General features: G+C 35.3%; 2 protein-coding genes across 3 annotated transcripts; both read left to right on the top strand.

Moving 5' to 3' along the window:
- The first annotated feature begins 439 nt into the window (after nt 1-439).
- On the top strand, nt 440-10145 carry cbr1 (carbonyl reductase 1). 2 transcript variants are annotated; one of them, XM_056456615.1, is made up of 4 exons: nt 440-518; nt 605-916; nt 3360-3467; nt 7295-10145. In XM_056456615.1, the coding sequence occupies exons 2-4, from the start codon at nt 631-633 to the stop codon at nt 7729-7731; spliced, it is 831 nt and encodes a 276-aa protein (XP_056312590.1). In that variant the 5' UTR covers nt 440-518; nt 605-630; the 3' UTR covers nt 7732-10145. The 2 variants fall into 2 exon arrangements, with proteins under 2 accessions (XP_056312590.1, XP_056312591.1); XM_056456616.1 differs by having other exon boundaries at nt 458-518; nt 629-916.
- A 683-nt stretch (nt 10146-10828) lies between these two features.
- morc3b (MORC family CW-type zinc finger 3b) lies at nt 10829-20322 on the top strand. Its single transcript, XM_056456588.1, is given in 8 exon segments — nt 10829-10936; nt 14096-14168; nt 14209-14341; nt 15185-15311; nt 16703-16822; nt 16908-17005; nt 17088-17195; nt 19657-20322. Coding segments are annotated over 8 exon segments (942 nt in total). The 3' UTR covers nt 19832-20322.
- Nucleotides 20323-25632: the final 5310 nt, after the last annotated feature.

Here is a 25632-nt window from a genome sequence, read left to right as displayed (position 1 = left end):
GTTTTTCAAGCATTCAATAAAAGAAATAATAATAAAATACATCTATGGTGGAGTGCCATCACTGCACCTGCGCGAAAACAGAAACAAACTTCCGGGTTCAGGGGGTGCGATTATTAAATATTCCCGAACAATCAATAGTGTGTAATATTCTTTTCAAGTAGGCTCGAGCAGACTTGATTAAAAGATTAAATTACATAATTTTTTTTCTTTCATTTCATGAGACGATCAGCTTAATAGTGTAAATAAAATGCGTATTATTGTTTTTCCTCAGCTGTCTTCAATGGAGAGCAAATTTACTGTTATTTTATTTATGAAATATTCACGGGATGTGTCTGGAATGACAGCAAGCGTATATAAAACAAACAAAATTAACGTGGCGTAGTTCATAAATGCTCTGATGAAAAACAAAACTTGATGCACGTGATATCAACCTTACGTAAGCATATCTCTCGCGCGTGCGCAGTAAGAAGCGACAAACCAAAACTGTCGTCCAACTTGATAACCACGGTGTAAAACAGGTACATTTTTTATAATTTTTTTCTAAATGCGTTCAAATATGTTAATTAATGAGTCCGACATTTCTGTTTTCTCTCACACGATATAGCTTCCACTGCACGAACATTTCCAGCAATGAGTCAGTGCAAAGTAGCTCTGGTCACTGGTGCAAATAAAGGCATCGGCTTCGCGATCGCGCGTGCATTGTGTAAAGAGTACACTGGAGACGTGTATCTGTCATCCAGGGATGTCGGACGAGGAACTGCAGCGGTGGACAGTTTGAAGAAGGAGGGACTGAACCCGCTTTTCCATCAGCTTGACATCAATGACCCAAACAGTGTCCGAACTGCACGCGACTTCTTCCAGGAGAAGTACGGGGGCCTGGACGTGCTCATCAACAACGCTGGAATCGCCTTTAAAAGTAAATAAAAGCAGTTTAGTCAGAAATTAATTCATAGTTCACCCCAAAATGAAAATTTGATCACCCTTATACTTGTTTCAAACCACTACACTGAAAAAAAAATATTTAAAGATGATTCCTTGAAAAAAAATGTACGTTGAGTGGTTGTAGACAATTTATTTGTGTTGAATTTAAACAAACAAATTAAGTTGAACTTTATTAAATTTAATTTGTTTGTTTAAATTCAACACAAATAAATTGTTTGCAACAGTTTTGCGTGCAGGGGAGGTTTATCATAGGATATGTTTGAAACAAGTATTTCTTTCTTCTGTTAAACATTATAGGAAGATATTTTGAAGAACGCTGAAAACCTGTAACCATTGACTTCCATAGTAAGAAAAACATATACTATGGAAGTCAATGGTTACAGGTTTTAAGCTTTCTTTAGGTTTTTTTTTATTATAGGGTATGTTTTGAAACAAGTATTTCTTTCTTCTGTTAAACACAAAAGAAGATATTTTGAAGAAAGTACTTCCATAGTTTTTGTTTTTCCTACTATGGAAGTCAGTAGTTACAGGTTTTCAGCTTTTTCGGGGGTGTTTTATTATAGGATATGTTTGATACAAGTATTTTATTCTTCTGTTAAAAACAAAAAAATATATATATATATATTTTGAAGAAAGTTGAAGCCTGTAACCATTGACTTCCATAGTAGGACAAACAAATACTATGGAGGTCAGTAGTTACAGGTTTTCAGCTTTTTCGGGGGTGTTTTATTATAGGATATGTTTGATACAAGTATTTTATTCTTCTGTTAAAAACAAAAAAAAAAAATATATATATATTTTGAAGAAAGTTGAAGCCTGTAACCATTGACTTCCATAGTAGGACAAACAAATACTATGGAGGTCAGTAGTTACAGGTTTTCAGCTTTCTTCGGGAGTGTTTTATCATAGGGTATGTTTGAAAGAAGTATTTCTTTCTTCTGTTAAACACCAAAAGAAGATAATTTGAAGAAAGCTAAAAACCCGTAACCATTGACTTCCATAGTATTTGTTTTTCCTACTATGGAAGTCAATAGTTACAGGTTTTCAGCTTTTTAAGGGTTTTTTATTACAGGGTATGTTTTGAAACAAGTATTACACTCTTCTGTTAAACACAAAAGAAGATATTTTGAAGATAGTTGAAAACTTGTAACAATTGACTTCCATAGTAGGAAAACAAATACTATGGAAATCAATGGTTACAGGTTTTCACCTTTCTTTAGGGGTTTATTTATTATAGGGTATATTTGAAACAAGTATTTCTTGCTTCTGTTAAACACAAAAGGAAGATATTTTGAAGAAAGCTGAAAAACCTGTAACCATTTACTTCCATAGTAGAAAAAACAAATACTATGGAAGTCAATGGTTACAGGTTTTCAGCTTTTTCAGGGGAGGTTTATTAAAGGATATGTTTTAAATTAGTATTTGTTTTTGTTAAACACAAATTAATAAATTTTGAAAAAAGCTGAAAACCTGTAACCATTGACTGCCTTAGTTGTTTGTTTTTCCTACTATGAAAGTCAACGGTTACAGGTTTTCAGCTTTTCAGCTTTTTCGGAGGTGTTTTATTATAAAGAAGAAAGAAAGCTGAAAAAAACTTCTTTTGAAGAAAGCTGAAAAACCTTTAACCATTGACTTGCATAGTATTTGTTTTTTCTACTATGGAAGTCAGTGGTTACAAGTTTTTTTAGCCTTTTTTAGTTTTTTTTTTATTATAGAGTATGTTTAAAGCAAGTATTACTTCTGTTAAACACAAAAGAAGATATTTTGAAGAAAGCTGAAAACCTAACCATTGACTTCCACAGTTTTTGTTTTTCCTACTATGGAAGTCAATGGTTACAGGCTTTCAGCTTTCTTCAGGGGAGGTTTATGATGTGATATGTTTGAAACAAGTATTTCTTTCCTCTGTTAAACACAAAAAAAGATATTTTGAAGAAAGCTGGTTACAGGTTTTCAGCTTTTTTTGGAGGTGTTTTATTATAGGGTATGTTTAAAATAAGTATTTTTTATTAGATATTATGATATTTTTTATAAGATATTTTGAATAAAGTTGAAAACCAGTAACCACTGGCTTCCATTCCCTCCCGATACTATGGAAGTCAATGGATACAGGTTTTTAGTGTTGTTTACTGGAAGAAAGAAAGACATAAAGGTTTGGAATCACTTGAAGACGAGTAAATAATGAGTAAGTAATTTTGAGCAAATGAGCAAACTATCTTGTTAACATCACTTAAAGGGAAATTAAATGAAAATAAACACTCTTTCATGACATTATTCAATATTCACACATTCATTCTCTCACATAAGTTTACCCAAAGATGCATATGTAATTACTGTTAACTCACTTTCAAGTGGTTTCAAACCTTGAAGAAGTTTTTACAATTTGACTAATAAAACAATGTTTGATTTCTTCGTGGCAGTGGCCGACACAACCCCCTTTGGGACCCAAGCAGATGTGACATTGAAGACCAACTTCTTTGCCACCAGAGACATGTGCAATGTGTTCTTACCCATTATCAAACCAGGAGGTAGGTCATACCAGTCATACCTCCCAGAACCTGCTAGTCTGGGGATTTATCTTATCGCATTTCTTCCTTTAAACATTCCTTCCTTTTCTTACTTGAACTCAAAACCCTGTCAGCATTTGCTCATCCTTCACTTGTCACAATGTTTATCAGATTCATTCTTCTGTTAAACACAAACGAAGATATTTAAACAAAAAAAAAAATCAAAAACCAGTAACCATTGACTTCCATGGCATTTGTTTTTCCTACTATGGGTGTCAATGGTTACCGATTTCTGACATTGACACACTAAGTGCATTGTGCAATTTTTATAACACAAAAAGCTTTACAATTTTGTCAAAGATATGGTGAATTGTACTGTTTGAAATATGTTTTTTTAAAGGGATCGTTCACCCATAATTAAAATTTCTTGTTAATTTACTTACTCTAAGGCACAGGTGTCAAATCCAGTTCCTGGAGGGCCACAGCTCTGCACAGTTTAGCTTTTACCCCTTATTAAACACACCTGATCAAACTAATTGAGTCCTTCAGGCTTGTTTGAAACCTACAGGTAAAGCTACGGTCACACTGGGCTTTGTGTGTGCGAAATTCTGTCGTACGGCGCTGCGAAAAGGGCCGGGATTAAACAAGCTTATTAGACATTAAAAAAAGCCAGCGATTGCTTTATGTTTTACATTTCTGCCCAGAGAGGTTGTGTTTTGATCTTCGATTGGTCTCACGCAGTCAAGTGATGCGATTTCGCAGGTTAGAGTTCACCAAGCTTGAACTTTGCACCGCAGCAACCTGCGAAACTTGACGCATGACCCCGCGCTTCCGGTCTGACGCATTTCCGTGCGTATGAATGGAAGTCTATAGGAAGAAAAGTCAAGTTTGACTGCAGCTTAAGTGTGTTGAAGCAGAGTTAGAATGAAACCGCTGCGGTCCTTCAGGAACTGATTTTGACACTTGTGCTCTAAGCACATCTGAGAGATGTTGGAGACATTTTCTCTTCAGTAAAAATTTTTTTGCTGTAACCATGGTTGTTATAAAATGCAAATGAACAGCGAGAGTGTAAAAAAACAAATAAAACCGGTAACCATCAACGTCCACAGTATTTGTTTTTCCAACTATGGTTGTCTGTGTTTACCGGTTTCTTGTCTTCAGAAAAAAGAAACTCCTGAATGTAAATAAATACTGAATGAAATGTCATTTTTTGGGTGAACTGTCTCTTTACAGTTTTTTTTACAGACGCTAGGACACATTTCTCAATGTCCCTATACTTACTGTAGGTCACTTTTGCAAAACTCTTCACACAGTGAGCACAACATAAGTCTATATGGGCTAAACTGAGGATCAATTCTCATCCTTTTGGCACAAAATGCATTCAATGGCTATATCTCTCAAATTTAATGAATTCTTTTCTCACTCAGACACAACAACTGCCCAAACTCTTTGTACGTACAGGACATTTTGCACATGCTTACATACTGTTTTCAAAACTGTTAAACTTCTGTTCAAAACAATAACATCATGCAAAACTGAATCAGACAGCAAAATTCAACAGCAATATTTTATTGAAACATATTTCAAATCTAAAAATGGAGTTTAACCAGCCACGGATGATTCTCATTGTAGATGAACATCTACACAGGTGTTACTCTTTCAATTTCATTGCAAAAGGAGACAACTGCTGAATAGGTTTGTATTGTGATGTAAACATGGACCCAGCCAGAAATAGAGAAGTGGCTGAAAGAGGAAGAAGCGTGGCTGGGATGGATCAGACATGCCAGAAGTTTCTTTCCTAGGTGTATTGCCCTAGATGACATAAGATGTGTGATGTGGATGAGAACCTGTGGCCAAATGGATAAGTCAGAGTAGATTAGCATTACTATTGTATCTGTATCAGTGGACGGTGTGTATACAAATTATTGTATTTTGGAATTACTTGGTGCAAAAAAATAAAACTAAAAAAAGACATAAAATACTGAGGAATTCTGCATCATGTCTGATTCATTCCAGTAACGTATATTGCAGTTATAAACAGAGATGGGTTCTTGTTTCACACAAGAAAACTCTGTGTAATGCTACATGTTGTTAGTGCTTTTTCGGTCATTGTTTTGTGGGTGACAAAGTGTGTTTGTCGGCTGTGAACCTTTGCTAGTGTTCTGGAAGAATGAGTTTGAGACCTGAAGAAAGTGTTTTGGTAGTTGTAGTGCATTATGAATGTGAAATGAACTGCTTTGCCAAGCTGAAAGTCGGTTAGGAGAATTGTGTGAAGAGTTTTGCAAAAGTGACCTAAGTATTGAGAAATGTGTCCTAGCGTCTGTCAAAAAAAACTGTAAAGGTCCCGTAACGTGCTTTGAAATGTGCAGTTTTTTTTTTATTCGATGCAAGGTTAATTTAGCTAACGAAAACGAAAAAACAAAAACTAAAATTTTAAATCATTTTCGTTAACTGAAATAAAAATAAAAACAAGAGTTTTTAAAAAAAGTAGAACTAACTGTAACTGTAGCTGTCTCTTATTTCAGAGGCTGCATCCTCCGAAAGATGCAGACTTCAAAGGTGAATCTTTCGAAGTCCACACAGGCCGAATCGAGTGTTTTGAAATGAGACGATCAAGCCTACAGAGAACGGATCCTATCACCTTACAACTGTTACAGCTGTCGTTAATAAGCTGTAATAAAATGTGTAATGATTTTTTCAAAGTAAATTTAAAACTTTCAATGATCTGAAGGCAAAACAAGGTTTATAAAATCTGGAAATATATTTCCTTAAACATGTACACGTGTAAACTGTCTATAAAATCACTTTTTAGTAAGACATATCGTACTCCTTTTTGTTTTGTTTTTTAACGTGTTTAGATGTCCACGTAAAATAAAACCTAATTCATACCTTTAATCCAAAGTTTTCTTTTAAAAATGCTCAATGACTCTTGGGATTGAGGTCGCAAAGGATCCACTAGTTGTGTCCTTCATTACCTCAGAAACGAAGGACACGTTTTGAGGCTGCATTTGAAGGAGACTTTGAATTTTTAAAAAAACGGGACAGCCTTCGTTGCGCCACGATGACGTAGTGCCCTTCGAATGCATCCGTCTGAGGATGCAGTCTCTGCAATGAGACACCACTATTGTCATCATTTGCTTACCCTTCATATTTATGAGTTTCTTTCTTCTGTTAAGCACAAATGAAGATATTTTAAAAATAAAAATAATTAATTAATTGAAAACCGGTATCCATTGACTTACATTGTATTTGTTTTTCCAACTATGGGTGTCAATGGTTACCAGTTTCTGACATTTTTCGAAAATATATTTTCTTCAGGAAAAAAAGAAACTCATGAGGATCAATAAATTTTTTCGGTGAACTGTCTCTTGGTCAAAAAAGTCCCGTGAAGTGCTTTGAAATGTGCATTTGTTATTGAATGCTTTATGTAACATAGGGTAGTCCCTCCCTTTTTTAAAAAACAGCCAATAGCGTTTTCTTTATAACAGCTCTGCCAGTGAGAGTGGTTGAGCTCAAGCACATCAAATGAAAAGCAAATGAGAAACATCTTGAAGGAGTCAGCGCATTGCAGATACTAGAGAGCATCTGATTGGTCAAGATTGGATGAGAAATTGAAGTATGAGGTGACGTGAAAAAAAGCAATGCTCCATTTAGATGGAAGTGACAAACTACAAACTTTGCTTATACTATATACTTATAGTATACTTATATCAGTTTTATATATTCTAAATGCAAATTGTGTCATTGTTTTGTACCACACCAGCTCTTAGATATCCTTAAAACTAACAAAACAATACCAACATCTAAAAAAACATTATTTTAATTTCACTTTTTTTTTATCCTTCTAGGTCGATTAGTAAATGTCTCCAGCGTAATGGGCTCAATGGCACTAGGCCGCTGCAGTCCAGAACTCCAGGCCCGATTCCGAAGTGACGATATCACAGAGGAAGAGTTAAATGGACTAATGGAGCGATTCGTCCGTGAGGCTCAGGAAGGGGTTCATTCAGAACGAGGATGGCCCTCAACAGCCTATGGCATCTCTAAAACTGGCCTCACCACCCTGACTCGAATCCTAGCCCGAAATCTGACCAAAGAAAGACCTGGGGATGAGATCCTGTGCAACGCCTGCTGTCCAGGATGGGTCAGGACTGACATGGCTGGACCAAATGCAACCAAATCACCAGATGAGGGCGCCATCACTCCAGTGTACTTGGCATTGCTGCCTGCAGGAGCTAAAGAGCCTCATGGCCAGTTTGTTTCAGAGATGAAAGTGCAGCCTTGGTGAAAGAGAGGTTTGTGTATATGTTATAGTCTGGAGTCAAGTCGAGAAACATCCAAATGAACCTCTCTGGTATCATAAAGCCCAACTCAGACTGATTCTTAAAGGGATAATTCACACACAACTGAAAATCCTCTTTGTTTACTCACCATTCCCTTCTTCCAAATAAGCTTTACTTACTTTTTAAGCTGTCAGTGGTTACAGGTTTTCAGCATTCTTCAAAATATCTTCTTTTGTGTTCAACTGAATAAAGAAACTGGTTTGGAACCAGTCGAAGGAGAGTAAATAGTGAGTAAATGTTCATTTTTTGGTGAACTATCCCTTTAAGGTGCTCCAGAAATAAGTTTCTAAGTGCAATTGTGCAATTAATTGTAAATATAACACAAAAAGCTTTACAATTTTGTCAAAGATTTGATTAATGTGGTGAATTGAAGGTTTCAAGTATGCTTTTTAAAGGGATAGTTCACACAAAACTGAAAATTCTCATGGTTTACTCACCATTCGCTTCTTCCAAACTAGCTTTGTTTACTTTCAAGCTGTCAGTGGCTACCGGTTTTCAGCATTCTTCAAAATATCTTCTTTTGTGTGAAGCAAAATAAAGAAACTTGGGTTTGGAATCAGAGGAGAGTAAATAGTGAGTAAATGTTCATTTTTGGATGAACTATCCCTTAAAGGTGCTCTCGAAATAAGTTACTAAGTGCATTGTGCAATTAATTGTAAATGTAACACAAAAAGCTTTACAATTTGGTTAAGGAATTGATGAATAGGCAAATAGAGTGTATTTTAAGTGTTTTTTTTAAAAAGGATAGTTCACCCATAATTGAAACTTTCAGTTAATGTTAAGTTGCTTACTCTAAGGCAATGGCCGTGAACTCAATTCCTGGAGGGCCACAGCTCTCCATAGTTTAACTCCAACCACCTCCAACTCACACCTGCTTAATAGTCTAGTAGTCTTAAACACTGATTAATTTGATCAGCTGTGTTTGATTAGAGAAAATCTGTGCAGAGCTGCGGCCCTCCAGGAATTGAGTTTGAGTCCTATTCTCTAAGGACATCTGAAGAATGTTAGAGACATTTTCTCTTCAGTAAAATGTTTTTTTTTAGCCATGGTGATTATATAATGCTAATGAAGAGCACTTTGAGAGTTGATAAAACAAAATAAAAAAACGTGCCTACTGACTTTAGGCCATATTGAGGGACGTAAACAATAACACAGGTCCTAAGGAATTTTCTTTTTTAGAATTTTTTAATTTCCATAACTTCTGAGGGTCTAGAAAGCTCCACATATTGATAGGTGTTTAATGACAGTCGTGTTACCATTACTTATGACTGAATCACATCTTGTAACAGTTCTGAAATAGTTTGACGACAAGCAGGAACTGTTCATGGAACAATAATATCGCCATATTGAAATGATCTATGTATTGTCATCCTAACATTTCATACATCCTGACATTTATGCATTACTCAATTTTTTTTTGTATATATTTTTTTGTCTCTCAATTTTGATGAATCAATCAAGGACCACACGTTCAGATAAAAAAAAAGTCTTCTTTGAATTACTGGATCTGAATCACCTACATTTTTGATGGCCTGAGGGTGATTTAAATTAACAGTAAATTTTATTTTTGTGTGAACTGTCCCTTTAAAGTACATGACTGCAACCACATAAATACATTTTTATGTGAAATTTGGAAGTTTTGTTAAACTTCACAGACCAAAATGTGCGCAAAGATCCATTTTGAGCAAAAAAAGCTGTTTATTTACAATGCAAATACAAACATTAGCTACATTACACTGTAAAAAGTGATTAGTTGACTTTAAAACAGTGTTTCTCAACCACGTTCATGGAGGACCACTAATACTGCATGTTTTGGATGTCTCCGTTGTCTGTCACACCTGTTGCAGGTCTTTCAGTGTCTGCTAATGAGCTAATGATATGAATCAGGTGTGTTGGATTAGGAGACATGGAAATGTGCTGAGCTGGTGACCCTCCAGGAAATTGTTGGAGAAACACTGCTTTAAAACAAGTTTAAACCTGTTGCTTTTAAAGCGATAAGTTGACTTTACTCAAAGTGAGTAAATCCGTTGCCTTAAAATTATTTAAATGAACTGTGCCTAATTATAAAAGTTATTATTAAACTGATTATAAAAAAGTTATTTACAAACAATTATAAAACAGATCTACTCACTTTTTTAAGTAAAAGTCAACTTGTTCCTTGTAGGCAACTTGTTTACTCCCTTTCAAAAGTAAAGCAATTAATCGCTTTTCAGTGTAATTACTTCTAAATTAACAATCATTTTTACTCTGTGTATTGTGAGTGCTCTTGTAATGTTTGAATTTATCAATGTTGTATTTCTACATAATATTGATGATAGTTTGTTTAATCTGAAAATAAAAATGAATTACAACAATGTTATTTCTGTGCTCTGTTGTGTTCCCCTTGAATCTGAAATGCACTGTTTTGGATTATTCCAATGGATACCAAGCATCATCGCCGTATGTGAAGTGCAATATAGATACAGTTGAAGTCAGAATTATTAGCCTCCATCAATTATTAGCCCCTCTTTTTATTTTTTTCTCCAATTTCTGTTTGACGTAGAGAAGTGTGAGATTGGTGTGGCTGAGAAGAGCTATGCCAAAAAGCTGGAAAACCAGTTTTCTGCCAACGACCCTGCATAAGTGTGAAAAAGCCTGAAAGACATCACTAACTACAAGACATCATCCCCCAGCATCGACAGCAATAAACATCTTGCAATGAGCTGAATATGTTCCACTGTATGTTTAATACCTCTGACCAGACACCCCACACCCACCCTGACCATCTCCCTACACAGCCATCAACACCTCCAGCCATCTCCCTCTCCCCCCTGCACTTCAGATCAGTGAGGATAATGTGCATCAGATCTTCAGTAAACCGAAGATAAGTAAAGCACCAGGCCCAGACGGTGTTTCACCAGCCTGTCTGAGAACTTCACCAAATCACTGGAACAGTGCAAAGTTTCATCCTGCTTCAAATGCTTCACCATCATCCCAATTCTGAAGAAGCCAAAGACCACAGGACTCAAAGACTAGTGACTGGTTGCCTTAACATCTTTGGCCATGAAGTCATCCGAAGGACTGGTGCTAGCTTATCTGAAGGACATCACTGGACCTTTGCTGGACCCCCTGCAGTTTGCCCATGGAGCAAACCAGTCTGTGGATGATGCAGTCAACATGGGACTGCATTATACCCTACAACATCTGGACAAACGAGGGAACTACGCAAAGGTTCTGTCTGTGCACTTCAATTCTGCCTTTAACACCATCGTTCCATCCCTGCTCGAGAACAAACTGACCCAGCTCTCTGTTCCTAGTCTGTCAATGGATCACCAGCTTTCTGACAGATAGACAGCAGCTAGTCAGAATGGGCAAAATCACATCCAACAGCTGCAACCGTACTAGTCAAGACAGTGTTACTAGGTGAAGATGCTGGACTTTAGCGCTGTCTGCAGGTGTAGTAACGAGCAAACAAAGAAAACAAGTTGACCTCCGGGGAAACTCCCGATCATAGATATATGTGTATATGTGCATTTCTCTGGCTCTGGATGGCCACAGTCCTCCACTGCAGCTTGGTCCCGCATTGATTTCAAAGGAGCGCTACCCTGTACTAAAATGGCGGCTCTATTGACGCATTCCTTCCAATAGACAACAACAGGGTAGGCGACATCTAATGGATATATCTATGCCGAATTTCATTCATACTTTTCACATTCATACTGTACAGAACGTACTTTTCTAACAGCCGAGTAGTACGTTTAAATTCAAATGCAATACCTACTGAGTAGTAGGCGGTTTCGGACGCAGCCATAGACTCTGTATATATATGTATATATATATATGTATATATATATGTATATATATATGTATATATATATATATATATATATATATATATATATATATATATATATATATATTTAAATTATTTTGTTTTCCATTCACAAAAGTGTTTATCTTAAAGAAATAGTTGTAAAATGTTTATTTTTATATTAATTTATATTAAATGTTATAATTTATATTTTTACTAAATTTCTTCCACAAAAATCTCAAAATCACCTTATGATAATGTCCTATTTAAAAATAAAAGTCTGACAGTAATTAATTTAAAAATGTGGTATAGAAACTTTATTTTTTACTTTAAATGCTTTAAAAAAATCATGAAAAAGTTTAAAGTTCATGTGTTTTGTATACATGTAATTTCTTAAAATTAAATTAATCTTTTTTCAACACTGTATAGCAACACACATATTTAACTGATTGAAATGTATATTGGGCAATCTCAATCTCAGACACCTTTGTTTTGTTTTTTACAAGGTTTCAAAGTAGGGGAAGGATCCATTTTCTCAGTCCTGTTACCAAAAATCAAGTTTCTTTTTCAAAGGATGTTTTAAAAATGTCAATTAATTATTTTGTTTTCATTCACAAATTCATATTTTGTTTATCTTAAAGAAATTCTTAAAATCATAAAAAAAGTTTGTGTTTTGTTCATATAAATATATATATGTGTATATATATATATATATATATATATATATATATATATATATATATATATATATATATATATATATATATATATATATATATATATATATATATGTATGTGTGTGTGTGTGTGTGTGTGTGTGTGTGTGTGTAATTTCTTAAAATTAAATTATGGATGTATTTTTCTCAGTCTTGTTACCAATAATCAAGTTTATTTTTCAAATGATGTTTTAAAAATGTCAACTAATTATTTTGTTTTCATTCACAAAAGTGTTTATCTTAAAGAAATAGTTGGTAAAATGTTTGAATAATTTATATTTGTTACTAAATTTCTAAATTTCTATATTCTTTTCTCAAAATTATATTACATAATTTGACAATATCATATTTTAAAATATAAGTCTGATTGTAATTAATTGAAAAAATATTATATAGAAATGGTGGCGAAGCGGTGGCCTCACTGCAAGAAGGTTACTGGTTCAAGCATCGGCTGGGTCAGTTAGCATTTCTGTGTCGAGTTTGCATGTTCTCCCCGTGTTCGCGTGTTTTTCCTCCGGGTGCTTCAGTTCCCCCCACAAGTCCAAAGACATGTGGTGCAGGTGAATTGAGTATGCTAAAATTGACCGTAGTATATGAGTGTGTGAATGAGTGTGTGTTTCCCAGTGATGGGTTGTGGCTGGAAGGGCTTCTGCTTTTATGGACCTCAGATTAATAAAGGGACTAAGCCGAAAAGAAAATGAATGAATGATGAGTGATATAGAAACTTTATTTTTACTTGAAATGCTTTAAAAAAATCATGAAAAAGTTGAAAGTTCATGTGTTTTGTTCATATATTATTATTATTATTATTATTATTATTATTATTATTATTATTATTATTATTATTATTATTATTTTTACATTTCTATCTCAAAATCACATTGTATAATAATATCTTATTTAAAAATAAAAGTCTGATTGTAATTAAAAAATGTAGTATAGGAACTTGAAATGCTTAAAAAATCATGATTTTATTCATATATTATTATTATTTTTAAAATCATGAAGATATAAATAAAAAAATATTTACCTTTATACATTTCTATCTCAAAATCACGTTCTATGGCAATAATTATAATGTAAAAGATTCACAGAACAACATGGTTTAAAGCATTTTTAACTTGTTGACTCAGATTGAACAAACAACAACAACCAAAAAAATAGCAAGAATTAAATGAAATACATAAAAACATTGAACATAGTTTCTTGTAAAGCACCTGTTTCGAATGCTATCATTCGACTGAGTAGGCGTTATCAGTGGTTATCAGCTGATAGATATGGGCCAGTAGGGGCCTTCTGCGCCTTCTAGTAGGCTGGAAGGGCATCCACTGCGTAAAAACATATGATGGATAAGTTGGCGGTTCATTCCGCTGTGGCGACCCCTGACTAATAAAGGCTGAAAAGAAAATGAATGAATAAATAAATAATTCTCGTAGTTAGTCAGCTATACTAATAGAGAAGACTCCAGATCTGTTTTTACATTGCTGTGAAGATTTGGTTTAGGATTAGGGTAGGTGTAGATGTTAATAGATACAATTAATGGGAAATGTATTACATAATATAAATAATTCTCGTTAACTTCCAGCCACAGATGGATAACAACATGGGCCTACCAGTAGGTGCAGAAGGCCCCTACTGGCCCATATCTATCAGCTGATAACCCCTGATAACACCCATTCAATCGAGTGATAACATTCGAATTGGCTGGTAAACCAATGTATTTTTTTACAAATTAAATAAAATGCAAGACGCATCATCAAACTTTTTAGCATTTCAGCATGACACACTATTTCCTTTTTGCAGATCAGTCCAAAGTTTCTTTATTCTAATTCCAGAAGTCACACCTGGCCATTCAGTGCTATAGCTGGGCTGATTGGTAAGTTGACTAAATCCCAACTTTTGTGTGTGTGTTGCAGATAATGCTTATGACCCAGATGTTCGTGCCAGACAGATGTGGATCGACAGGACGTGCATCAGTGGACTGGACTGCCTCTCGTTTATGGATAACGGACTGGGTTTGACCAGAGCCAAACTGCACAAGATGCTCAGGTACTAAGCACTTCACTTGAGCTAATTTAGTGTTTTAGTCTTTAAGTACAGCGAGTGAAAAGTGTGTGAAATGGATTTGTAATTACTGGATGTTATAATTGCAGGGGAATCAAGAACTCTTAGTCACTTAATGCAAGGGATTCGCTGTGGCCTTATGTCATTAGCACTAAAAGCCTATAACATTAAACCAACATTGAGCACCAGGGCCTACTGCCAGAACAATTAAAGATTGCTAATTAGCTTCCTGTGATCACTCTACTAATTCCAATATACAGTGTACTGTGCCTAGAGTTGTGAATGAATGCAGCTAGTTCATGCAGCTAGTTTAAACTGCATTTAAAATGTTTCCTGAGTAAAATAGAAATATGTACAGATGAATAAACGTGAGGAAAGCCTGTGAAGAAAAACTGTATAAAGGACTGTGCATAAAAGACCATGTATAAAAGACAGACTGAAAGATTCTCTTTTGAGTTTCTCAGCTTTGTTGTTTCTGACATCAAACTTCTGTCTTCTGGCATCAAAACCTTAAGACTTTCTCATAGAAGAAGCAGACACCATATCACTTTCTGCTGACATTACAGGACGTGCTGTGGAAATGGCCATCCGTTCTAAATCTATAAGTTTGCTAAAAAAAAAGTAAATTAAATTTATAAAAATTTTAAATATTGTAAAAAATTAATTACATTTTAAAACATATATTTTAGAAACAGTTACTTTAAATGACAACAAAATTCCATGTTGAAATCAAATAAATACAGTCTTGGTGATTATTAGGGACTTTAAAAACACTTGTGTGCCGTATCATTTGTGTTTTAATAATGACGTATAACTTGTGTTTTTCAGGACAACAAATGGGGAGCCTGAATTTGACTTTAACACCAGTAAATATGACATTCTGATCAGGTGGAAGATCAGTGAGTGAAGCAATGGTGAACTCGCCATTATCCCAGAAAGTGGATACTCATTACGGGTGAGTGGAAACAAATCTTGTAGATCTAGTTGATGGTAGAAATTGACATCATTGTTTATATGTGTTAATGAAAAGAGGCAAATGTTATTTACACACTGAATATAATTTCAATGAAGATTTAAGTAAAGTATGTTTACAATTAAATAATTAAACTTTAATAATAAAACTTTTTTAGAGCCATGCATGAAAAAGAAACCACTTGGAATATATAATATATATATATATATATAATTTTTTGGGGAGTAACTCAATATTGTAATGCATTACTTTCCATAAAAAGTAACCAAGTAACGCAACTAGTTACTTTTTTGGGGAGTAACTCAATATTGTAATGCATTACTTTCCATAAAAAGTAACTAAGTAACGTAACTAGTTACTTTTTTGGGGAATAACTCAATTTTGTAATGCATTACTTTCCTTAAAAAGTAACTAAGTAACGTAACTAGTTACTTTTTTGGGGAATAACTCAATATTGTAATGCATTAGATTCCATAAAAAGTAACTAAGTAACGTAACTAGTTACTTTTTTGGGGAATAACTCAATATTGTAATGCATTAGATTCCATAAAAAGTAACTAAGTAACATAACTAGTTACTTTTTTGGAGAATAACTCAATATTGTAATGCATTACTTTCCATAAAAAGTAACTAAGTAACGTAACTAGTTACTTTTTTGGGGAATAACTCAATATTGTAATGCATTAGATTCCATAAAAAGTAACTAAGTAACGTAACTAGTTACTTTTTTAGGGAATAACTCAATATTGTAATGCATTACTTTCATAAAAAGTAACTAAGTAACCTAACTAGTTACTTGTTTGGGGAATAACTCAATATTGTAATGTATTACTTTCATAAAAAGTAACTAAGTAACGTAACTAGTTACTTTTTTGGGGAATAACTCAATATTGTAATGCATTACTTTCCTTAAAAAGTAACTAAGTAACGTAACTAGTTACTTTTTTGGGGAATAAATCAATATTGTATTGTATTACTTTCATAAGTTACTTTCCCCAATGCTGATAACAAATATATAATGTCAGTGCGGGCGTTACTTTTAATTTATTGTGTTACTTGCAATTTAATTTCCTGCAAAATGTTCTAGCAATTTAAACTCTTAGGTGGGAGATTAATTGTTTTTTATCATTATTATTATTTTCCTATAGGCATACTGTAGCATCTGATACCTGAAACCTCGCATGCAGATCATTATACGAGGGCAAAGAGTGAAGAGTCAACTGATAACCAAAAGTCTGGCTCATATTGCACAGGACAACTACAGGCCATCATTCCTTGTATCCTTAAAAACATATTGTGTTGTTGTTGTTGTTTGGAGTCTACACACACATAACCATCATCCCGATCTTAACATTTCTTAACCCCTTCCTCAGAATAAGCGTTTGCGCATCACTTTCGGATACAACACCAAAAGCAAAGAGCGTTATGGGATTATGATGTACCATAAGAACAGACTAATAAAACCATACGTGAAAGTGAGCTGCCAATGTAAGGTAACCTGAAACGATTGCTTGTTGCTTCATCTCCTTTATTCCCATAAATCCAATACTGAAAGCGGCGGTTTTGCGTTTCTAACAGGCCGAGAGGAAAGGTGTGGGCGTTATTGGTGTTATAGAGTGCAATTTTCTTCAGCCCACTCACAACAAACAAGACTTTGATGACACCGATAAATACAGGTGCGCTGTTTATCACTCTGCTGCTATTTACTCTAAATCATGCCCTTGGGTTGCTTTGATGGAAAGGCACTATTTTGTACAGGAAGATCATGCACAACCTCAGCATAAAGCTGGAGGAGTACTGGAACGAAATTCGCTACAAACGAAAGAAAGAGGATCCAAAGTGCACCGTGGCGGTAGAGGATGTGTTGTGAGTATGGCTGTCAAGAACCTGTCAGTAGCCATAAGAATCACAAGTATGTTTGTTTGTTTTTTTACTCGCTCTTCACTTGTCACAAACCTGTTTGAGCTTTGTCAAACACAAAAGAAGATATTTTGGAAGCTTGTGAACATTGACATCTATAGTATTTTTGTTTTTACTATGGATGTCAATGGTTACCGGTTTCCAACATTCTTCAAAATATCTTCTTTTGTGTTCAACAGAAGAAAGAAACTCAAACAGGTTTGGAACCACTGGAGGGTAAATAAAAAGTGAATACATTTTTGTTTTTGTGTGAACTACAATTATATAGGGGAGAGCGGCGACCAAAGTTTCATAAAACCTATTATTAAAAGATACTGTTTTTAGCAGAAATATATTTTTGCTGTGGTTACTAACTCACAAAAGTGCTCTATCAAAATCAGGTGTTATTTTGTATCAGTGTAGAACAACTTCACAATAATTTCACTTTAAACAAAAGTTGCACATTGTTATACTTTTGACCCAATAGGCAGAGGCAAAAGTAACACACAGGTGGGTCAAAAGTAACAGCAATATTTGCTAGATTTACTGGCTTAATCTTGTTTATTTTAAATATATCTGACTATAACCTTGTTAATGTTAACTGCAAACATATTTTCCCTTTAAAAAATATTAAACTGCATTTTCATTTTAAACTTCACTTCCATCCAATGTTTCAAAAGCAACCAAACAATGCAAAGTGTTAAAATTTTCTATTATTTAAATTTTTTTTTTTATTGTTATTAGCAATATGCATTAATTTTTTAAAACATATGAGTCAAAACACTGATGTCTACATCAATGACCATAATTCCATGAGACAAAATTAGATCTTATGTATGCTTTAAGCGATGGGTTGGACCAACAACTTTTTGCTTTATCCCAAGTGATTGTAGTGAAAAAAAAAAGCTCCTACAGTTAGTATTTTATCAGTTTTAACTAGTAAGTCCGGAATAAAACCAGAAAAATCGTTTAGAAAATTGACATAGGGTCGTGGGGGTCTATATATGGTGATTAAAGTTGATTGAATATAAATCAATTAAGTTGTCTAACCGAAATTTTAAGAATTGAAATTGTTTCAGCTCATTTTAAATAAGAAGCTTGAAAGAGCAACAGAATTGTGAAAAGTGTATACCACAATAGCTCTTTAAAAAAATGCACTTGCCAAAAAAAATCTGAAACAGTTCCTGAGCCCAGCTGTTTATTAGACTTACTCACGAAAAAAGAAACAACTTGTAATAAGGAAAAAAGAACCATTGAAATAATTTACTTTTTGCACTAAAAACAGAAATTTGGAGCTAACCGTGGGACACGCTCTCAAAATCACATGATATTTGGAAGCTCCATCAAGGGTTGTATGCTAAATTTGTTGTTATAACCTGTAAATCAAATGTTGTTAGGGCTTTGAGAAAATCACTTGTTGTTCCAAAACTTTATGACTTACTTTTGCATAAAAAAAAAAAAGAAAAAAAAATTGGCCATAGTGAATGAGTGTGTATGAGTGTGTGGGTGTTTCCCAATACAGGATTGCAGCTGGAAGGGCATCCAGTGGGTAAAACATATGCTGGATAAGTTGGCAGTTCATTCCATTGTAGCAACCCCAGATTAACAAAGGGATTAAGCCGAAAAGAAAATGAATGAATGAAACCAACCACTTAAAATCTGGCTGCACAACAAATAATTCATTCAATCATACATTTTCTTCGGCTTAGTCCCTGATTTATCAGGGGTCGCCACAGTGGAATGAACCTCCAACTATTCCAGCATACGTTTTATGTAACGGATGCCCTGCAGCCGCAACCTACTGGGAAACACTAATACAGTTTCGCATTTGCACACACATTCATACACTATGGTTAATTTACTTTATTCACTTCATTATAGAGCATGTCTTTGTACTAAGGGGGAAACCGGATCACATCACAAATAATCCATATCCAAAATAAAAACTGAGTGAGAGATATCTTTGACTTTGTGCTTTATTTTTATCCGTCATGAAAATAACATTACGCTTGGCAGTTTAACGTGACATTATATGTGAACAAACTTCTACTGACATATTTTGTATATGTGTGTGTTTTGTTCTTCCACATGATGCATGATGTTCCCCCAGATGATTTTTGCTTTGAATTCACTTCAAAACTGTAATATCCAATCTAAGTAATATTAAAAAAGTAAGACTCATTTGGGTTCTTGTGGTTATACGTGGTTTGCTGTGAGTAGTTTACTAGTCCTAATACTGTTAGGTGCCTTTTAAAATTCAATGGATAGAGAATAATGTCATCTCTTTGTATCCAGTGTTTCAAAACACTTCATTGATTGTTTACAGTTTTTATGAACATTTCCTCTCGTAAATCATGCAAAGCATCATGGGATGTAGTAAAAAGCTAGATAACACTAAGCTTGTCTGTTTTTATTTCCGTCTCTCCAGAGTAAAGCAGAAATTCACTTCCACAGAACCTCAGATTAAAGTGACTCCATCTTTCTGTTGCCCCGTTCACCCCTCTAGAAGATCTCTCTTCTCAAACTCTGCAGCCTGCTTTGAACGAGGAGAGAAAATCTTCTGTGATGAAAGGATTGGAGTTGCATCGGGGTCCTGTATGTGAAAGAGATGCATCATCTGGGACAGGGGGGGAGCGCGGCTCGGCGACGGAGCAGATAATTGAATTGGCCCTGAAAAATGAGAAGAAAGAGGTGGTGCATCATGGAGGTGGTGTTGATGGTGAGGAAGAGGAGGAGGAAGAGGGATTGAAGCTGGCAGAGGTGCAACAGAGGTGGCAGGATGAGTTAACAAAGTTGATGAACGACAGAGATGTGTGTCGTAAGGAGCTGGAGGAGATGAGGGAGGACAGCGCCGCCCTGGAGGAGGAGAGAAACTAGCTTCTCAGCAGGATAAGATCATTTATCTGACCTCTGAGATATTTCAATTGTTTGTGATAGTTAGGTAAGAGTTATATACAGGGGCTGAACAATGAAACTGAAACACTGGCCAATTTAGTGTTGGAGGATTCATGCTAAATTTGAGCAGCTTGGTGGCCAAACTTTATTGATTAGACATTGCACCAGTAAGAGCAGAGTGTGAATGTTTAATTAGCAGAGTAATGGCACAGTTTTGCTTAAAATATTGCAATGCACACAACATTATGGGTGACATACACTCACCGGCCACTTTATTAGGTACACCTTCCCAGGTTGAACCCGATTTTACATTCAGAACTGCCTTAATCCTTCGTGGTATAGATTCAACAAGGTACTGGAAATATTCCTCAGAGATTTTGGTCCATATTGACATGATAGCATCACGCAGTAGCTGCAGATTTTTCGGCTGCACATCCATGATGCAAATCTTCTCTTCCACCACATCCCAAAGGTGCTCTATTGGATTGAGTTCTGGGGACTGTGGAGGCCATTTAAGTACAATGAACTCATTGTCATGTTCAAGAAACCAGTCTGAGGTGATTCACGCTTTATGACATGGTGCATTATTCTGCTGGAAGTAGCCATCAGATGATGGGTACACTGTGGTCATAAAGGGATGGACATGGTCAGCAACAATACTCAGGTAGGCTGTGGCGTTGACACGATGCTCAATTGGTACTAATGGGCCCAAAGTGTACCGAGAAAATATCCCCCACACCATTACACCACCACCACCAGCCTGAACTTTTGATACAAGGCAGGATGGATCCATGCTTCCATGTTGTTGACGCCAAATTCTGACCCTACCATCCGAATGTCGCAGAAGAAATCGAGACTCATCAGACCAGGCAAAGTTTTTCCAATCTTCTATTGTCCAATTTTGGTAACGAGTAACGAGTGCTTATTTGAGTTACTGTTGCCTTTCTATCAGCTGGAAGCAGTCTGGCCATTCTCCTCTGACCTCTGGCATCAACAAGGCATTTGCGCAAACAGAACTGTCGCTTACTGGATATTTTTTCTTTTTCTGATCATTCTCTGTAAACCCTAGAGATGGTTGTGCGTGAAAATCCTAGAAGAACAGCAGTTTCTGAAATACTCAGACCAGCCCGTCTGGCACCAACAACCATTTCACATTCAAAGTCACTTAAATCAACTTTCTTTCCCATTCTGATGCTCAGTTTGAATATTTAAAAAGGTGTTGGATGATTTGTTTTGCTACTATACACTGTAAAATAAAATATTACTGCCTACATTCTTTTAGTTGAGGCAAATGAACTTTTCTAGTCATCTCAACTTACTTCATACAAACTGACTAAAATATTAGGTTCAACTTTTTACAACATAAAAAACTGAAACCTGATTAACTTATTAAACTAAGTTAAAGTTACTTAAAATACACCTATGATGAAAATCATCTTCTCTAAGCTGTTTGGACAGAACTGTGTGTGGTATAGTGTGTCCAGAGTCATATTGGGGTGATATAAACACAATAAGTCTCTTTTTTTTTAAATTTCTCGACGTTAAACAAGGACCCAAATGCCAAAGTTTTTGAGACCCACCTCAACGTAGGAGTTCGGTTTCCTCGTCTTTCAAATTGATTGACATGCATTATGTTTCTATAATAGCACAGAACATTTTTGTAAGGATACTGGGATTAAAAATCTGTTCCAACTCTCTATATAAGTTTAAAATATTTTTAAAACAGCATGTTTGTAATAAAAACAGAAAGGCCCAATCCCAATGCTACTTCTTTGCACTTCCCTTAACCCTTCCCCTTGTTTTGCATGTTCACGTGAAGGGGTAGGCGTGTCCCAATTGTCTTTAGCTTGAAGGCGTAGGGCTAAGGGAAGGGCTAGATACCCCTTCAAATGGAGATTTTTCAGCACCACACTCGAAACCAAGTGTAAGAAAATTTCCCAGAATACACCATCTACAACTAAAAATGGAAGTCAGGAGATGCACAAATTAGTATTTTCTGTCATTATTACGACTTTTTACAATGAACAATAATATGCTTTAATACAATCCTAACAACGTTCGTGTTTTACCGTCATGCTTAAAAAAAAAAACACTAAAATAAAAACAGCTAAACTTCGCTATCTATAATCCCTAATAATAACTCCTGTATAGCAGTTCCACAACATTCTGACACTCGATGACACTCGAATACCCTGTCAGAAAAGTCTAGTGGCTGGAAATGAGCTTTTTACAGTGTCTTGTATAATGTTAATGTTGTTTTTTTGTGTGTTTACATTGATGAATATGTCCAGGGTGTAAATGCACAATACAGTTACGATCTTATTGCCACATTAGATCGATATGATAACATGATATATGCCTTCAGTGATTTCCTGAAGATAAATACCAAAAAATAACACAACTGGAATAACTGCAGCAGTCGCCATCATCGATCTCATATGAAGCAAGAGATCGTGATGACATATGATGACCTGTGCAGGTGTTGTAGTGCTGTCCCATTTCTTAGGGGTAAATTTTTAAGCCCTTCCCCTGCACACTCTGTTTCAAGGGCCAAGGGGAAGGGGTAAAGGTGCAAAAAGTAGAATTGCAATTGAGCCTAAAATTGCCATGTAATTCTTAACCGCTTTTGTCACCATGGCCACATGGTGTCAGTAAACGCTAATATGTGCATGTGTACTGCAAACGGCGTTTGTGTGAGACTCATCAATTCAGAAAGACTTGAATAAACTCCACATCAAATACACTAAATAAACGTACTTGTTTTTTTTTTGTACTAATAAGCTCTATTTCAGCTTCATCCGTGTATGTCTCTATCACTGACTGCTGTTTATCTTATGTAACGCATGATGAGAAGCAGACATGCACATGGAAACAGTGGGCAGGGCGAAGCAGCTCATTTACATTTAACAATGTACTCAGAGACCCAATTTGACAGATTCTGGAGACTATAATAAATTATCTGATGTGTATTTTGAGCTGAAACTTTACAGACACATCCTGGAGATACCAAAGGCTTATCTTACATATTGGAAAAGGTTTATTAAAAAACATTTATTGTCGTGACTCAAATCTTGGTTGAGTCAAGTGAACTTTTAGTCATTTCAATTTACATCAATCAAACTAACTAAAAATATTAAGTTCGACTTTGTATACCTTAAAAAATATTTACAAAATTTAGTTGAAACCTGATTAAATTAATAAACTAAGTTAAAGTTACTTAAAAAGGCTTATTGTTGTGACTTTTTATAATGTATTTATACAGAGCATCATTAGCTGGGCCTGCAGAAAACACTAAAGTATTCATTGGGGCTTGAGCTAAACAAACAAATGTCATTTTAATTAACTACCTTTCCCCTATCAAGTTCACAGTCTGAATTTGCATGCCTAGGTGACTATCGAGAGGAATGGCCTGCATGCTTCAATGAAGATCTGAAATGTTGACATTCAAGTACTAGATGTTCATTTTTCTCAGGGAAATATCTCTTTTCTACCATGACCTCTGTATCCTTTCTGGCTCTTTCCACAGACCAGCCCTCTTCATATCTTATTTCTGAGCTCAGCACATACTCGTCTACCACTTAATCTGTCACTCTCACTATTAATCAGATCTGTTTTTAAAGAGATCCTTCCTCCAGTAAATACAGAATAAAGCGACTCGGTGAACTTATCGGCTTACATCCATTTGTGCTGAAAATAAAACCTATGAATGTGAGCTAATCATTAAAAGGCCTATTTTATTTTTAACATCACACTCCGTTCATCTGCCAAGGAGAGACCAATATGAAACATATAAGAACACCCGTATGCATTAAAGGTTGTGAGTTAATTAAATAAACTTTTTACTACTCTTCAGACAGCAACATTTACCAATTTGTCAAGTTAATAAAATAATAATGATATGTATTTTTGGTAGCACTTTACAATAACAGCACATGAATAATGATGTATTAATATGTAAACTAAACATTACTTTATTATGGACTAATGATGAGTTAATGCATGTGATAATCATGGACTAACTTTAACTACAACATAAGTCACATGATTAGATGTGTGAATAACGGCTACCTTAATTACTTGTTAGTACATGAATGTATTAATTACCATATCAGTTTATGCTTAATTTAACCATCATGAACTCATGAGCTGTTAATGTATAATTATATCATGACTTTACTTGGAGGGGCACATCATTAATAACCCATTGTTGCTACCCAGTCTCATTCTGAAAACATAGTCCCGTGGACGTTTCTGGAGATCGCGAATTATGTAGCCGGAGGTACGTACAGCTGCATTTAGTTTTTTAAGCGAATGCTACGGGGCGGTGGGACGTTGTTCCCTTTCGTGCTTACCGGCTGACCGCTTACCTCCGTGTGGAGGGCTTTCCCACCGCAACCAGTTTGTCCGGTTAGCTCGTCTTGTACGTCGGCAGACTTGAGACACAGAGAGAAGCTGACCACGAGGACGACGACCGGGTTCGAGTCCGGGGAAGAGCGGTTCCAGAAATCAGGTAAGACAAAAACAGAATCCAAAAAATAAATTGAACAAGTTCATAACAGGCTGAGAATGTGGTAAAATCCGAAAACGTGGTAAAAATCAGACAAGTGCTTTTCTTTTTCTGGACAGCTTTTTTTTTTTTGTAAATTGTTGGTTGGGTTTAGGGAAGTAAGCAGGCAAGCGGGTCAATCTGTAAAACTGCTTGAGTTTTGGGAAGGAGGAGGAGGGTGGGTCGGCCAGTCAATCATTCAGCCAGTCGGATGGACGGTCGTTCAACAGCGGCCTCTTGTGGGTTTACGTGAGAACGCCGCGGGTGCAAACGGCGCTCGCGAGAGACGTTCGAGATGCGAAATAGTGCGCACAGCGGCCACTTGCGGATTCGCGAAAACAAAAACTGCACAAATACGTACCTCCCGGGACGTATTTCGCGGTCTTCAAAAACGTCTACTGGACTACGTTTTCAGAATGATCCTACTCATGAACTACTTATGCACATTCGTCTAGTGCGTTTACACTGAATAACAATAGATACGTGTTCTGTCAACATAAACATGAACAGTTTGAACACAGGAGTTCATGTGTAGTTAAGGATGATTTAATTGTGATGTGCCCCTCCAAGTAAAGTCATGACATAATTATACAATAACAGCTCATAAGTTCATGAACATTACATTTAGCTTAAACTTAAATGTTAATTAATAAATTAACAACATGTATTAACAAGTAATTAAGGTAGCTGTTATTTACTCATGATTACCCATGATTAGCGCATGCATTAACTCATCAATAATTCATAATGAAGTAATGTTTAGTTTACATATTAATACATCATTATTCATGTGCTGTTATTGTAAAGTGTTACCGAATTTTTTATATATGTTTTTATAATAAGCATAAGTCAGATTTATGATTTATTTTTACGTTAAAATATATTTGACATTTTATTTTCACCAATTTTATTAGAAAAATTTAAGCAGACACTTGCATTTAATATTAATTGTATGTACATGAA

Source organism: Danio aesculapii, chromosome 1 (assembly GCF_903798145.1).
Source record: "Danio aesculapii chromosome 1, fDanAes4.1, whole genome shotgun sequence".
In the NCBI taxonomy this organism is placed as follows: Eukaryota; Metazoa; Chordata; class Actinopteri; order Cypriniformes; family Danionidae; genus Danio; species Danio aesculapii.
Note: the sequence above shows the minus strand (reverse complement) of the source record. Positions and strands in the feature narration are given on the sequence as shown.